We start from the raw sequence: 18220 nt of genomic DNA on the forward strand, positions 1-18220 counted from the left end.
AAGGCCCATCGTGACGTTCCGTTTGAACTCGAGAAGCGTCATAGGAACTTCGAAATACGCCATATATTTATCCTCGACCTAAGTCAAGAAAAAAAACGGAAATTATTGTGTGTATCAAGAACTGATTTCCGCCATCTGCAAACTCACCATATCGTTGAAGTATATCCAGCGGACCAGACAAGTCTCCAAGAGAGTATAAGAGACGATGCCACAATTTTTTGGCTTTACCGTCTCTCTCGTAGTAGGAACGCAGCTGGTTCACCATGTCTACACCACCTCCGGACAGAGTCTGTTTAGGGTGAACGGCAGATCTGAATCTGTTGGGGACATGTTCATTCTTGGAATGAACACACTTAGTCCTTTATTTTTTCCAGAAGAAATTACTGCAACGATAACGTTTTGACGGATGTTGAAGCTGTTTGATAACTAATCTTGTTCCGTTGCATAGTCCTCGTCTTGAGTCTATATTCTTCAGAAACATTATTATGGCACCAACTTTGAGCTCTAACGTATGAGGTGGAATTCCAGAAATTTTCAGCGTGTTGAGGAACTCTGTTGGAAAATTAGCAACTTCTTCTTCATCGCCTGTGATTGTGTCTATGCTCTTATAAACAAACTCCTCACCAGGCATGTTTTTGATTATTGCATTGTTTATCTTCAAACATTCATCATTCTTGGGACATAAAATCGCACGGGAATTAACTTCTTCAGAGAAATCTTGATCTAATAGATGCTTCGGATCCCCGAACACGTGATGAATTAAAGCACTGATTCTTGGATCTTGGTCATCTCCGGTGAAAGACTCAGCATTTTCTTCGGTAATCAGGAAGTAAGGAGGGATTTCAACGACATTTGAACTCAAATTTCCTGTTGTTGGTAACGTCCCATTTCCCAGTTCAATCAGCCAATTTGCGTACTCTTGGCTTCCCGCCGTGGTGCGCATGTTTTCTGTTAATCGAATGTGACGAAAGGTGGACCAACTCTCGCAGTTTTTAATGGTAGCTTCGACTACCTTAACTCGATTTCCATGTTTGACTACTGGCAAACATTGTCTAAAGTCTTCCCCGAGAAGAAGGACTTTATTTCCAAAAGGCTTGTTATTCTTAGTCATTTTTTCAGTGACGTGCTTAATCGCATTGAGAGCGTGGTTGGTCATCACAGTAGCTTCGTCCTCGATTATGAGTGCGGCATCCCTTATCAATTTCGCCAAGAAGTGGTGTTCTTCTATTTTTGATCTTGTTGTTTCTGTGATGGGAGGATAAATTTTAAATTGAGAGTGATATGTGGCTCCATCGATTAACAATGTTGAAGCGATTCCAGTTGGAGCGACAGCAATAACCTTTTTTCCTTCACCCTGTAGAACGTTGATTAGAGTATAGTAGAGAAAGGTTTTCCCCGTTCCACCAGGACCATCTAAGAAGAATTGACGTGATTTTTCTTTTGTCTTTGAACATTCTCATCATTTTCTTCAATTTCAGCGGAAATAAGTCTATCAATCAGTCGGAAATCAGGTATGGGTAGTTCAAAATCTTCATATTTTTCTCCATTCTGCACTTTCTTATCTTGAATCCATTTTAACGCTAGATTTTTGGCCACTTCTTCTCCATGCCCGTTTCTTGTATAGTTAACAGTGAGATGTTGGAGGTTGTTTTTAAAAAGAAGTTGCGCGTTCGTCGGACGACAGTGGCAACATATGTCGACGAAAAGTTGTCTTAACTGAATTGGCATTTCAAAGGCAGCTGCTTCTTCCATAACTTTTTCCCAAGCACTGTCATCAGCGAGAAGATTTCTTGCTATGGCCGCTTCCTTGAATGTGGGATACAAAATGTTGTCGACTGTTCGAAGATATTCAAAACTTGTTACTCCTTTTACCTCGAGCAAAAGCAAGCGAAGACTGTGTCTTTCTACTTGTTTAACCCCAACAGAAAAAATTCTGCCGATAACATTTATTCTCTTCTTTCTTGGCTTCCATCTACGTTGGTTTTTATCGAAGCAGAAATGATTCGGAATTTCGCGATAGTAGTACTGTCTTGCCGATTCGTGATCCTGGTTTAATTTAAACCAAGCTGTCAAAGTAGTTATTTTTGTAGCTGCATTTAACATTGATCGATCTTCAAATCCTGGTTGGAAGTAAACAGGTTGTTCTTGAGGAAGATGAACAGCCAATCGACTTACGGCGTGAGATCGGAAACAAAGTGGGTACTTCAAAATTCGCCAACATGCTTCTGGAGCACTCACGTATCTTGCTTCCAAAAACTGCTTGGTTTCATCCCACACTATTTCCTGTTGACCTTGTTGATTTTCAGCTCTGCTAATTTGAACATTTGCGCAATCATGTCCTTTGTATATATATTTAAATATATACTTGACGCTTGTAACAGAGGCGCAAAACTCTAAATTGATGTGAGAATTGTATTTCAGAGAGAGATAAGCATTAAAAGGAACAACCCAGCTGTTATCAACTCGACGAAAGTTGGGCTTGTCGTTTAGAGGATACGAAATACCGGTGTCTCGTCTTCTGTAGGTTGGATATCCATTGGAATTAATGACTGTAGATGGTGAAAAAGATTTTGGAAACGATTTCGTGCATTTACTACCGTCCATGCAGGGTGAGTTTGGATTAATGGTACCGCACGGACCATGAATCATGTTGCTCATGATTATTTTGTGAAGTTCTGGGTGTGTTTCTGGATCCGGAATTTCAGCTGAAATTGTCTTGTCGATTTCAAATTCAGTTGTAGGAACGTCATGTTGATCAATCCATATCAACATATGGCAATGGGGTAGGCCTCGCTTTTGAAATTCAATTACGTGAATTCTTGCAACAACAACCCCTAAAATTTGTTTTTCTTGAATATCTTTGATGAGTTCTTTTAATTTCAGTTGATAGACTCTTGCGACAACGTCAGGTCTGTTGGCTACTACTTGATAGCTCTCGATTCTCTCCGTAATCTCTTGCCATTTTGGATTACAGGTAAATGTGAGGAAATAAGTCGGCTTTCCAAATCTACTGCAAATAGCCATTGCATCTTGGTATCCTTGTTTCATCGCTCTTGGACTACCTATGAAAGACGAAGGTAAAATCACAGGTGTCCCTATAGTAATGTTGCTCAGTCTATTGTCTACAGTAATGCGATCCTGTTCGCCTCAACTTTCACGTACGCATCAACAAGATATTGTTGAAACAGCGGACCTTCGTATAAAACCGCATTAAAAAAATCCCTTTACGTATCGAAAGTTGACTACTATAAAACTCGCACTGAGTTATTCTGGAACGCGGTCCTCTTCGGTTGACGTCATAGATTGGTACTGGAACATCAGGATCAAAGTCGACTTCTGTTTCAAAATCTGGTTCCGGTACAATTTCAGATCGAATCTGGACTTCTTCATCATTTAAGTCTGCGATTCTAGATTCTCCATCCAATAATTCTTGCTCTTCATTATGATCATGGGAAACATTATCTTGGTCTTCGTTTAGATATCTTCGTTTTAAATTTTGATCCCATCCACTGTCACCATTCGGAAAAAGCAATGGGTACGTCATGGGATCGCACATGGGTTTTTGAGTATCAATCCTAATGAAAACTTTTCCTCTCCGTGGAATCAATAGATGCCCTCGGATATCCCTGTTTTCAGGAGGTGCACCACCAATGCTTTTTAACATAACCGCAATTTCTTCTCCTGCGGGGCTATTGTATCTTCTTTCATCCTGTGTTCTTCGATCGTTATGAATAACCATCGAAACCACTAACGGAGCCCTACCTTCAACTGCTGCTTGACGGTCCTCTTCCATAGCCACTTGACGCATGTTTTTGTACATGACAGCATATGGATTAACACGACGAATGAGAGCATCTAGCTGTTCCATGAGAGCGCTATCACAGCTTCTGTTTGCTGGATTATTTAATCGTTGTTTGTTCGCTTGATTAGAATCCAGGAAGTAAAGTTGCGCGTACTTGAGAGCGGGAGGAACGGATATTTCTTCATCATAGTATTGAACGGCAGTTGTATTGTGGTACAGTTGCCCATGAATCTTGAAACAATATGGTCTTCTTCCACGTAGAACATCAATGGATGCTCCAAGTGATGCAAATGCGAGAGCATTGTTGTTCTGTCGGGCATCTTTGATGAAATTCGCAGATTGAGGATGGCAGTGGGTAAATAACAGTTGCAGCAATTCTGGGCATTCCTGAGGAGGAGGGAGAATCACCTTTCCTTTGGAACAACAAAGATTAAATTTCTTGCCACTTCCCAATTCGCCTTTGAAATGAATTGCTCCGCAGAATTCACAAATCACATCCATTTTCCCACATGAATAAATCTTAATTTTGCTTTCATCTATGATTGGCTTCTGAGCTAATTGATGAGTCTTCATCACCTTTGTTAGCCGATTTTGCTCAAAAAATTTTTGTCGGTGGCGTTACTCTTCTTCTGTTTCTACTGGAACAATATCTGCATGATCTTGAGCATACTTTGCTCGTCGTAAATCTTCAGTTTCTTGTTCAAATTGCGTCCAATCAACGCTTTCCAATCTGTAGCTTAATCATCTGCCCGTATTAGATTTTATCGTGGGAAGTCTGCCCAGTGACTAACTTACTTGAAGATTTCGTCATCACTACGATGCTATAGACATCTGGTGGTGATGCTGGTTGTTGCGTCAAGGTTGGGACACCAATGATTGCGTCATCACGGCGATGCTATTGAGTATGGACATCTGGTGGTGATTAATTTTGACCTAAATTGAAAAAGTTGTAGTCGCCACCGCCATATGTCACTATTCGTTAAACAATTATTTTAACAGTTTTTCATTAATTACGGGAGAACTAATTAAGTAAATGAAATTATTGCGAGCCCGAAGGGCGAAGCTAATAATCGCATACGCAGAAAAAAAAACCCATGTCACTTTGTATGTAAGTATGTAAGTATGTATGTTTGTATGTAACGCTCAATAGCTCGGGTGTTTCACGACAGATTTCGGACTTTTTGGTCTTAAAAATTAGACAAAAAATATGCGATGCGACCAGAACAAAAATAATTTCATTTACTTAATTTTTTTTAAATAGAAAAGCAAGCTTATCAGCTCGCCGCGAAGGGATAGTCGTAAGCCAGTTGAAAACTGTCTTAATTAACAAATTCAGGGCCTATTGTTTAGTCGGACTTATTCACAATTCAAACTTTTCTTAACAGACTTTTTGGTCTTAAAACGGGATTTTTCTGTCACAGTTCAATATCCTTGCAAGTTATTTACGTTTGGTTTGATCAACTCATATTTTCCAATTTTTTCACATAAAGTTCAATAATTGAATTTAAAAATAACCATCTTTTAGTCAAATAACTACAAAACATGAATGCAAATCTGGTTGTTGCGACAAGGTTGGGTCATCAATTATTGCGTCATCACGGCGATGCTATGGACATCTGGTGGTGATTTATTTTGACCTAAAGTGAAAAAGTTGTAGTCGCAACCGCCAGATGTCACTAGTCGTTAAGCAAGTATTTTAGCAGTTTTTCATTAATTACAGGAGAACTAATTAAGTAAATGAAATTATTTTTGTTCTGTTCGCACCGCACATTTTTTGTCTAATTTTTAAGACCAAAAAGTCCGAAATTTGTCGTGAAACACCCGAGCTATGGAGCGTTACATACAGACAGACAAACAGACAGACAAAGTGACATGGTTTTTATTTTTCTGCGTATGCGATTATTAGCTTCGCTTAAAGATAGAAAAGCAAGCTTATCAGCTCGCCACCAGTGTATTGGATTTGGTACTTATTTAAACTTAAAATCAAATCCGTGAAAAAAGAATCCCGTCAAATCAGTTCAAATCAAATCACGTTCAAAATCTGAATTTTCAAATCAAATCATTGAAAAAATCGTTAAAATCCAAATCCATTAAATATTTTTAAAATCCAAATCAAATCCAAATCAAATCAAAATCAAAATTTATTTGTCTTTTTTCTCCTTAGCACAGACGGTTTCAAGGAGATGAGCATTTCTTTTAATGAATACAAGCATATCAAATAATTTTGGTTTGATCTTATTTCTTATTGCCGACAAAATGTCAACTGCTGTGCTGAACGCACGCTCAATGTTTGCTGATGAAACTGGAATACCCATTATATCCCGTGCAATTGGGGCTAAAGCATGGAATCTATGTTGATTAACTTTCCAATAATCACAAGGACTGAAATCTAAATCAAATTGACCCTTTTCGTTTACAATGGGGGGCTCTTTAAAATAAACATCAAATTCTTCCAGTACTTTGGCAAGTTACAGAGAGTATATTCAGAAGCAGATATCCTGTGATTGTAGAGAATTGGCTCGATAACACTTGAGACTTCACTTCATCAATAAACTTAGTTCTACAACTGTGAAAGTAGGCCTAAATGAAAATGAATCAAACAATTACACATACATCAATATAAACCAATCGAAAGTAACTAGTTACAGATAGGATATTCACTATTCAGAAGCAAAATGGCGTCTTAAACCTTTAAAGTAAAGAATCATGAGCATGATCCCCACATGGTACGTGGATTACTACTAGATAGGCCTAAAACCTCAGAAAATAAGAAAAAGCTCAAAAAGGCTAAAAGAGTGCGTCTCAGGTCTCAGCTTACTAGCGACATCTGCGAGGGAAATTTTCATAAAAGGATTTGGATTTGATTTGGATTTTGGACAATATTTCAAATCAAAACCAAATCCAAATCCATGCATGAAAAATCTTTTTAAATCAAAATCAAAATCCGGAAGATTTTGATTTGATTTGGATTTGATTTGATTTGCGGGCCAAAATCCAATACACTGCTAGCCACGAAGAGATAGTCGTAAGCCAGTTAAAAACTGTCTTCAATGACAAATTCAGGGCCTATTGTTAAGTCAGACTTATTCACAATTAACCCTTTTCTTTACAGACTTTTTGGTCTTAAAACGGGATATTTCTGACACAGTTCAATATCCTTGCAAGTTATTTATGTTTGGTTTGATCAACTCATATTTTCCAATTTTTACACATAAAGTTCAATAATTGAATTTAAAAATAACCATCTTTTAGTCAAATAACTACAAAACATAAATGCAAATCTGGTTGTTGCGTCAAGGTTGGGTCATCAATTATTGCGTCATCACGGCGATTAAAAATAAACATCTTTTAGTCAAATAACTGCAAAACATAAATGCAAATCTGGTTTTTGCGTCATGGTTGGGACATCAAAGATTGCGTCATCACGGCCATGCTATGGACATCTGGTGTTGATTAGAATTAGACAAAAAATATGCGATGCAACCAGAACAAAAAAGAATCCATTTGCTTAATTAGTTATCCCGTAATTAATGAAAAACTGTAAAAATAATTGATTAACAACTAGTGACATCTGGCGGTTGCGACTACAACTTTTTCAATTTAGGTCAAAATTAATCAACACCAGATGTCCATAGCATCGCCGTGATGACGCAATCATTGGTGTCCCAACCATGACGCAACAACCAGATTTGCATTTATGTTTTGTAGTTATTTGACTAAAAGATGGTTATTTTTAAATTCAATGAATGAACTTTATGTGTAAAAATAGGAACATATGAGTTGAGCAAACTAAACGTAAATAACTTGCAAGGATGTTGTGGAAGTGCAAGGAAACTGTGACAGAAAAATCCCGTTTTAAGACCAAAAAGTCTGTGAAGAAAAGTGTGAATTGTGAATAAATCCGACTTAACAATAGGCCCTGAATTTGTCATTTAAGACAGTTTTCAACTGGCTTACGACTATCCCTTCGCGGGAATTTTTAATTTTTGTTCTGGTCGCATCGCATATTTTTTGTCTAATTTTTAAGACCAAAAAGTCCGAAATCTGTCGTGAAACACCCGAGCTATTGAGCGTTACATACATACATACATACTTACATATATACATACAAAGTGACATGGGTTTTTTTTCTGCGTATGCGATTATTAGCTTCGCTCTTCGGGCTCGCAATAATAGTTGACTTCGTTTTTTATCCTTTTAAATACTTTGGTATTAATTAAATTTTTTCTGGTGCCACCGCCTAATAAGTAGCTAAATTTTATATTTCCACCTTGCATTTCAAGCCATGGTGTCTTGTTTTTTCTACTTTTTTTTACTTGATTCGCTTTCTTTCGGGGCTTTGTACAAAGGCCCACCTTGTTGCCCAACGTTACAATTGGTGGTCTCCACTTTCCCCGGTTCCAACGATTGAGCTGTCCCGCGTTATTTTGTACTGGGGGCCTTTATTTTTCTTTCGGACTATTCTGCGTTTCCGGTCAATAACGCGCGAAACGTTCCGGTTTTCTCCATTTGAATTTTGTTGGACCTTTTTTGACGGAATCCGCACATTTCAGTTTTATGCCTTGCCGGGCATTGGAATTAGATACGAATATTAGAGTTCGTGGACACAGCATCACAGCATCCTTCATCTCGTTTCTTTAGCATTTTCTCTTTCTTTTGTTGTAGAAGGTCGAGGCTAAGTAATTTTTGGAACCTTTCTGTGGCTGATTTTCATCCATCCGCTTCCTTTTTTAATTTTGTTTGACAAAGATTGGGAATTGGAGTTGATAGAGATAGTATTATTAAATTATACATTTATTTTCTCTATTTTTGCTTCGATTAATATAGCTACAGAGTTTTCCGTAGCCTTTACTTCATCTAAAACTTTAAATTTCTTGAAACTCATACGTTCGCGGAAATTTGATTTTCAACCTCCTAAAAATCAGTCCATCCATTATTATGAGTTCTTTCATCTCAAGATCCACGGATTTCCCTGCTTTTGTTGGATAGGCAAAAACAAATAAAGTTTCTGTATTCGACATCATAGTTTCTGATCCAGGGTTACGAATACAGTTATTGTATTCTGTCAAATAAATTTTTAGGCTGTCTCCTCCGTGAAAACGCTCATGAAAACATTGTGTTATCTTAGTAAAAGTTTTTGTTTCCTTTGGAAAGCATAATTGGAAAGTCGAAATCCAGTCTTCGGTAGACCCGAAAAGTTTTGAAAACATCAGTTTGGTTTTTCAACCTTCTTCAAACTCAGAAGTTTCAATAACCCTTTCTAAATATTGAATCCAATCTTCAAATTTGTTGACCCAATCCGTCAAAGGGGGGTACTTGGGCCAACAGCGATACAGCCTTTTTCTTATTCTGTAATAATTATTGACTGTTGGAATAAATCTGGTTTGATTTCATTGTTAAATCTTTAGCCAAAAATGTTTCTTCTGGTTCGACTACGCTGTCGCAAAGGGCTTCGCATAGTGGTTCAGATTCAAATATGGTGCCATGTGCCTCTTCTTCTTTAGTGGCTCGAAGGTTTTTTTTTATAAAGATACATCTTGTCAAAATGACTGATTGGATGTCGATGGCCTTTTCTTTGCGAATAATGTTTCCCCTTCTTTTATTTTTTAGGGGAATGCTTTTGTTTCAACAAATTCCATTGTTCTAAAAGGGTTCGCCTTACTCAGACGGCCGTGGGGTTATTGGCCTCAATTTAGTCTTAGTCTCTACTTTCCTTCTTTGTTCCACTCTTTTCGTGGGATCTGTTATCTTTACTGTTACTTCTTCTTCGTCGGATTATCTTTAAGTCGTAGTCTCCACTTTCTCTTTTTGCTCCACTCATCTTTTATTCGATTCGTTATTTTTCCGCTACTTCCTTGTCGTTGGATTTGCTGACTGACGATTTTGTGCTGCCAAATTCTTTTAAATGCAAAGATTCAGCCCTTACCGACTGACAAAATTCACACAGTATTCCTGGTATGGTCACTAGATCTTCGAAAGTCGCTTTGAAATTACTTAAGAAACGGTTTTTTCAGTATAGTTCACACAGCAGCGTGTTACGTATTACGAAGGGGAGAACGGGGCAATTGAGGTAGTGGGTAACTTGGCACCCACCGTTTTTCGTCCTCTTGCGACCGAGGGATTTATTTTCAAAAATTTCCAGTTATATTCGTTAATTATGTGTATCTTAAAAAAAATTACTGAAATAGTCCAAGTAGTTTGGGAACAAGAAATAAAATAGTTTTTCTACCCTTAATTCGTGTCGTCCATTTCGTTTTCTTTTTTCTTTTGTTGAATTCCCTAGTTAACTTAAAATTTATAAAAAAATAAGTTTCTGAAAGGAAATTCTTTCTTCTTTCAGAAACCAATTTTTATTTATTTTTATTCGCAAAATTATTGCTTGAAAACGCAATAATAGCAAAGAAACCTTTTATCGGGGCAACTTCTGTGGCTGGGTTAGAGATGGGAGGGAAAATTTAGTTGATGACGCCATCGCCAGGTGTTCTTTTAGCCCGTTAGAATAACATGGGCCGTCCTACCCTCGACTCGACCCACCCTTCTTCATTTTCAAAGCGCTTTTGGTTTTAAACAAAGCAAATTGTCGTAAACTAAAAATACGCTTTTGGTAACTGATTTTTCCTCTTTTTTTAAACCTAGCGGGGATAAAAAATATTAAGAAATAAAGAAGAGGGGCTCAAAAACTAAAAAATGCGCCAACTAGTACTACTCTCCCCTATAACGTATTTGCGGTTTAAGTAACCTTAACATGGAAGGCTTTCCGTGCAAAGTGGTTTCTGAAACAGCTACAAATTACGTTATACAAAATACGAAAAACGCTTAAAAGGCTGGCGTGTGAACGTAGCTTTACTCATTCGGTACCCATCACACAAGGGTTCTGGGACCTAAATACATGAACGTCGATGGATGCGATTTTTACATTCAATATTTACATGAGACCGCACCTGACGTGATGGTTACACATTTGCAAATATATAAGAAATAAAGACACCAGAGTTCAGATACCAGAGTCAGAATAACACAGGGATCCTTGATTGCTTTCAAGGATATGACGTTAAACATACGATGATGTGATTAATCACATCTTTCCAAATTGGAAAACTAACCAGCGTCATTAGATCGGATTAGATTATCTGCGATAGTGCGCTATATAAATTGATACATACATACATACATACATAAATCGCTGCCACCAATGTAAGAGGTTACTCTGCGTGGGAGCATAACACAGCTAGCATAAGAATTAAAAGAATGAAAAAAAACGAATACTTTATTTACCACATTTTCTAATGCACTAAAAACTGAAGATTGAAGATTGGCATGGCGATTTATTGTACGGATGACTTCTTGGTAAGTTTGTCCTGTGGTAGAATTCGGGAAGGGTAAAATCGGGTACTTCAGAGGAAGATTACAGTAACGAATAATTTGACCAAACTGACAGAACTGCTTGAACTCAACTTGAAACTGCCAACTGTTCAATTGTACTTTCTTCTAACTTACTAGTTATATTTATTCCATTTTGAAATGTAAGGGGATGGCTTGCACTTTGGTAGCTGCAGCTCTTGGCCTTGGCTTTGTCGCAAAAAGAAATTTTAAAAATGCATAAGGTTTAAACATTTCTGGAAAGTATGGGTCTAGTTTGTGCCAGTTATTCTAGGCCTTGACTCTTTTAAAAGCGAGGGAGACTTTAGAAAGTCAAGTGTCCCATTACATGCTATCTGAGTCTAGCTGAATCCTTCAACTTGATCTCGGTCGTCGGAACGAACCCTACCGACTTTCCTGGGTACAACCTAAGGCAGTAGGGTTCGCCCCGCCGACCCTAGGCACGGTAGCGCTCGTGGTGGCGAAGGGCTACAATACACTGTCAGTGTGAAAACAAATAGGCTAATGTAAACACAACCTACGTTAATCAGTGAATGTTGTGTTATTCTCTTCTCTAGTTGTAGTTTTAGATTAGAATCTTTTAGATTTTCATTATCACAATGACAAGTGTGTCACCTGAGGAAGTGTTGGAAGGACAAACTGTAAATCTGGACTTAGATGCAGCCCAGACAGATAGGTTTGAGAATGGATCGTATTATCAAGATATTAGGGTATGTTTTTATGATCTAATCTGTTGTTTAGTTAATTAATCGAATTCTTTCCTTATAGGAGAAACATTAAAGTAAGAGAATTCAAGAAGAAGAACTGCACACCAACGCCTTGTTGAAGTCATGAGTTATTCTACTCGGCCAGCTATTTGATTAAATTTTAAGAAGTCTCCAGGTTAACATCCATTCACAACATTGTAAGTAAAAGCTACTATACTTCTATGTTCGATACATATTAACACTTCACCATATTCTAGCAATCTAAAACTGCCATAGAAAGTGGGATGGACCATTTGACGCTGTCTGCATCTCAAAATGTAAAAGAATGGTCTACTGACGTCAGTGGGTATTGGAATAATGCAGGTGAATTTATGAAAACACCAGAGTGTTATGCTGCAGTAGACGCCTGGACTGCTTTGGTTAAAAAATACCAGTGTAAGTAATTTGTCTAGTGTTATCTAGACATTTAATTACATCTATATTCTATTGCAGTGAAAACAGAAAAAGATTCGGAATGGATTACCCTTCACCAGGAGCCGAGGCTCAACGAAAGAGAAAACGTGTGGAAACTATTTCTGGCAAAACTTTTGGTTGTTCGGCCGCAACGAGGATGGAGGCCGCTGCGACAGTGCATCGGCGCAATCAGTGGTCTAGTGATTGCCCATAAATTTTTCAAAGTTTACTTTACTCACAATTAATCTATGTACTATTGAACTTAACAGGGGCAACAGAGTCATCTGTGGGGGTTGAACTTCCCAGAGAATGTAGTAGGAATCAGCGATTCTCAGCACAGTCATGGTAACCAGCGACCATTGAGTCGAGGTTAGCCTGTATTAGAGTCAATCAATGATTTTGCTAGGCATTAATTTCAAGAAGTATTTTATGCTAGCAGTACAGTTGAATGAAGCTGATACACAAAATCAATGGCCTCTATTACCGCCAACTTTATTTTCATCTATATCGTCTTATACCAATCGAACAACTTCGGTCGCCGCAAAGCCTGGAAGAGCCGTTCGAACGTTAGTGGAAAGAGGGCTTGGAAAGAGGCAAAAGAGGTTCGCAAATCCGGTCAGCGCTGACAGTCATGGTTCCAGTTAGCGGTGAAGGTATGGCACAAAATACATACTGTATACGGTAGCATACTGCTACCAATCAGTGTATTATGCACTTAAACCAAATTCAAACCCACCAGAGGCATTATTTTGATGCAAAATTTGGTAATGCAATTGTATTGTTTCATTAACCTTTCAAATTTTTTCAGTACTACTTCATAACGAAAGGAAAGCTTCCGTCGCAGTATTCGACAACCATGAACTCCAACAAGCTCCTTACATAGCTAAATTTTAGAGATGCGGATGCGATACAGTTCCCGCTGAATTGTCCACGTTGTTATCTTTTTTTTTTAAATATTGAGCAATATTACGCTATGATCAAGATATTTTGTTTTATTCAGTTGGTGTTTTTTTCCAAAAAGTGACTTGTCGAAATCGCTTCGCCATTGTCGATCATTCATTTAGGAGCACTGAGCACCTGGCCAACTTGTTATTCTCAACGCTACATAAGCAATTGATCGCCCCGCCCCCTCCCTACAGTTAAATACAACTTTTCAAAAAAATTCAACTTTTTACGCCGAATCGAAATATCAGGTCAGAAAAAGCCTAATATAAACATACACATGTGTAATTAACTGCGAACGAATTTTCACTTTCACGCACGCTACTATGCGGCTGACCCCCAAAATGAATAAAAATTACAACTCCAACTCAACTTTTTACGCTGAATCGAAATATGAACTCAGAATAAGTCTAATATGAACACACGCATGTGTAATTAAATGCGAACGAATTTTTACTTTCTCACGAACGCTACTTTGCGGCTGATACCCAAAATGAATGAAAATTACAAATCTAATTCAAATTTTTACGCTGAATTGAAATATGAACTCAGAATAAGTCTAATATGAAAACACGCATGTGTATTTAACTGCGGGAAGGGGGCGGGGCGATCGATTACTTATATAGCATTGAGAAAACAAGTTGGCCAGGTGCCCAGTGCTCCAAAATGAGTGATTCACCCTGACGAAGCGATTTTGGCCAGTCACTTTATTGAAAAGAACAGACTTTTTCAAACAAAGTATCTTGATTATAGCTATGCATATTGCTAAATATATAAAATGAACACAAACAGTTTCAAACCAAATTTTTTTATTGTAGCCTATGCATATGCTCAATACAAAAAAAATTAAAGAGACACAATGCGGGGTATTCAGCCACCAACATTTCTAAAATTTGGCTATGACAGGAGCTTGTTGGAGTTCAATGGTTGTCGAATACTGCGACAAAAGCTTCCCTTTCGTTATGAAGTAGTACTGGAAAAATTGAGTTAATGAAATAATACAATTTCATTACCAAATTTGTCATCAAAATAATACCTATGGATATTGGGTTTCGGTGCATAATACATTCATTGGTAGCAGTATCCCAGCTAGCAGAGTATATTTCCCAAATATTGCTAAAATATTATATTCCTACAATTGAGATGTTGGTAAAATATTTTTTTTAAATATTTTTCCAATATATTTTTGCACCAAAATTTATTGGCTTACAATATTTTAAGTTATTTTACTTCTATTGGTAAAATAACATTTTAACTACTTTTAAAATTTTGGCGAACGTTATTTGTATTGTGTTGTTGTGTTTATGGTTATATAGTCCATCGTGGTATATTTATTCATTTCCAACTTGTTATTAGAAGGATTCTATTTTAAGTGCTGTTTTGTTTTCGGCCGAAAGTGGGATTGAACCATCATATATTGAGTCACCAATCCAATGCCAACAGCGGTATTACAACCCTTTATCGACGTGAGCCAATAAAAGTTTTTAACTTCTATACACCACGTAAACAAGGGTTAAGAGGGGATTCCCTATAGGGCTTTGTCCCGACAGGCAATAGAGAGATCCAGAGGATCTCGCCACGGATGTCCCTACGGCCGAAAAAGGGATAAGTCAAGTCCCGAAATGGTAAAATATTGTTTTCCGATAATATTCTTCTGTCGATAACCCACATATTGGTATAATATTAGATTAGTACTTTGCTGTGTCAAGGTGGCTGTTAAATTGTTTTGTTGTTTTCTCAATGAATGACTATTATCAAAGATGAATAAATCAATATTATGTTTTGTTATTTTCCCAATAACTACAATAACAGATTCTAATCTACAACTTCATCTAGAGAAGAGAATAACACAAAATTCACTGATTAGCACGAAGGTTGTGTTTACATTAGCCTATTCGTGTTTACCCTGACCCCTGGTAGCACACCTCCATCCATAGGATGGACGACACAGATCCGACTAGTCCGAGTCGGACGTCCAATCCGAACGACGATTGGACGGACGTCGTCCATCCTCATGTCCCACCGTACGACGTCGTAACCCAGCTAGCAGAGTATATTTCCCAAATATTGCTAAAATATTATATTCCTACAATTGAGATGTTGGTAAAATATTTTTTTTTAAATATTTTTCCAATATATTTTTGCACCCAAATTTGTTGGCTCACAATATTTTTTCAACTTATTTTACTTATTTTACTTTTATTGGTGAAATAACAGTTTTACTACTTTAAAAATTTTGACGGAAATCTGGTTGTTGTGTTTATGGTTATATAGTCCAGCGTGGAATATTTATTCATCTTCAACTTGTTATTAGACAGGATTCTATTTAAAGTTCTATTTTGTCTTTGTTCTAAAGTGGGTTTGAACCATCACACCTTGAGTCACAAATCCAATGCTATAACCACTCCACCATCAGCGATGTTACAAATGTTTTTCGACTTGAGGCAATAAAAGTTTTTAACTTCTAGAAGCCACGTAAACAAGGGTTAAGAGGGGATTCCCTAAAGGGGTTTGTCCTGACAGGCAATAGACAGATCCAGAGGATCTCGCCACGGATGTCCCTACGGCCAAAAAAGGGAAAATTCAAGTCCCGTAATGGTAAAATATTGTTTTCCGAGAATATTCTTCGGTCGATAACCCACATATTGGTATAATATTAGATTATAAATTTGCTGCGTCAAGGTGGCTGTTAAATTGTTTTGTGGTTTTCCCAATGAATGACTATTATCAAAGATGAATAAATCAATATTACTTTTTGTTATTTTCCCAATAACGGACCATTAAAAAAGTAATAAATCCTTTTTTTATGAAAAGCTATAGTCTTTTACACTTAACATGCGTTCAAAATCCTAAATATTTTATATAGTATTCAATTCGTTAGTTCTGCATACAATTGCTAAATGAACAATCCAATTGTCTTAAAATCCAGATCTTGCACAAATCTCGAACAACTAACTTACGTACTTCGAATTTAAAACTCTACCTCCACGCTAACGTGGTATAATTTATCTTAAACGTTAAGGAGATAAAATGTTAAAACTGCTATTATTATATATCCATATAGGTAATTCTATGGAGGTTGGTTCAAACCCACTTTCAGCAAACAAATGACTTATGAAACAAATAGTCTCAATAATCATAAATTCCTACACTGATTAAATTAAATCGATTTTGCTCACGTTGGGCTATAACCATGACAATGTGTAAGTATGCACTATCCAACTGGTCACATCGGGACTTTATTATCATATCCGTTGCTGGTGTAGTGGTTAAAGAATTGGATTTGTGATTCAAACGATGGTGGTTCAAACCCACTCTCGGCTTAAAAAGCAGCACCTAAACAATCATTTGGGATTTTGAACATGTGGTAAATGTAAAAGACTATAGCTTTTTCATAGAAAACGATTTATTCCTTATTTAATGATCCGTAATTAGGAAAATAAAAAAAAATAATATTAATCTATTCATCTTTGATAATAGTCATTTAATGGGAAAATAACAAAAAATTTTACAGCCGCCTTGTCGCAACAAAGTAATAATATAATATTATACCAATATGTGGGTTATCGATCGAAGAATACTGTCAGAAAACAATATTTCACCAATAAAGACATGCTAGCTTGGAATTGGCACAGCCTTTGGACGTCACCAAATATTTGTCCATACGCAATCCAAACGCGGACGGTCCCTTGCAGTCACCGTAAAGACGTTATCTGGATCACTCTTTCCTATCCATATTCCATCCTAATTTGATCTTATTCGTACTAGTACCCCTGATCCCATTAAAATTCATGAATATGCATATTCCTTTAATGATTGTATTGATTTGTGGGAAGGGCAATACAAATCTATACCAAAATCAAAAGCATTATTAAACAATATCTTGAATTGCTGCGCTGATTCCAATCGAACTTGCACTTTGCATAAGCCTGCGACTGAGAAAATCTATTAAAAAAACAGTTATTATAATTTACTCATGCACAAAATCTTTTAAACATATGGTAAAACTTATAAGTCAGCTGATAAAAAGCCAGACCTATCGTGCTACTAGCCTTATGACATTAATCACAGAACTTGGACAATTCAGAGGAATACGGCTGAGAAAACCTATGCAAAGAGCCATAGACAATGATAAAAATTTACTCGTACAAAAAATATTTTGAACAAATTGTAGAACTTACTTGTCAGCTGATAATAACCATGACTTATCGTTCTACTAGCCTTATGACATGAATCACAGTACTTGCACATTTCAGAGAAGACTGAGAAAACCTATGCGAAGACAATCATTATAATTTACTCATACACAAAATACTTTAAACATGGCAGAACTTACAAGTGAGCTGATAATAACCATGACTTATCGTGCTGCCATCTTTATGACATTAATCAAAGTACGGCTGGCACAAAGTACATGCACATTTCAGAAGAGTTTGTGTGAGAAAACCTATGCAAAGACAATCATTAGAATCTACTCGTACATAAAATACTTTAAAACATGGCAGAACTTACAATTGAGCTGAAAATAACCATGCCTGATTGTAGTATTTGCACTAAGACACAAATCAGAGGACTTGCACATTTCAGAAGAGTACGGCTGAGAGCATCTTAACAAGCACAATGATTAGAATTTACTTGTACACAATATATATTCAACATATGCCAGAATTTACAAGTGTGCTGAGAATAAAAGCGAATGAAAAGACATGACGACGACGTGGTCGAATCAAATGGCGGCTATCTCTTGTCAATTTGTCATTTTCATGCTGCCAGTGTGCAAGACGTTGGATGCCAGATTGCAAATAATTCAAAATGCTCCGAAATAAATTGACTCTTTCATTATTATATAAACTAAGAATAATTTATAATGAAATTATAAATTATGATGAAATATTATTAAATTAATACTCGTATTTTAAAAGTGAATAACATCATC

At 36.9% G+C, this 18220-nt stretch overlaps 1 protein-coding gene and 1 long non-coding RNA gene across 2 annotated transcripts; both read right to left on the reverse strand.

The window, feature by feature from the left end:
• Window positions 1-67: 67 nt before the first annotated feature.
• Window positions 68-4303, reverse strand: LOC124200510. Its single transcript, XM_046596781.1, has 5 exons — window positions 3229-4303; window positions 1555-3062; window positions 510-1354; window positions 148-317; window positions 68-78 (listed from the first exon to the last, which is right to left on the reverse strand). Exons 1-5 carry the CDS (start codon window positions 4301-4303, stop codon window positions 68-70), a joined length of 3609 nt encoding a protein of 1202 aa, XP_046452737.1.
• A 12817-nt stretch (window positions 4304-17120) lies between these two features.
• Window positions 17121-17719, reverse strand: LOC124200498. The gene is made up of 4 exons (XR_006877332.1): window positions 17621-17719; window positions 17466-17556; window positions 17321-17391; window positions 17121-17229 (listed from the first exon to the last, which is right to left on the reverse strand). It is a non-coding gene; the product is annotated as an uncharacterized LOC124200498 (long non-coding RNA).
• Between the last annotated feature and the right edge of the window lie 501 nt (window positions 17720-18220).

Source organism: Daphnia pulex, chromosome 8 (genome assembly GCF_021134715.1).
Source record: "Daphnia pulex isolate KAP4 chromosome 8, ASM2113471v1".
Lineage (NCBI taxonomy): Eukaryota > Metazoa > Arthropoda > Branchiopoda > Diplostraca > Daphniidae > Daphnia > Daphnia pulex.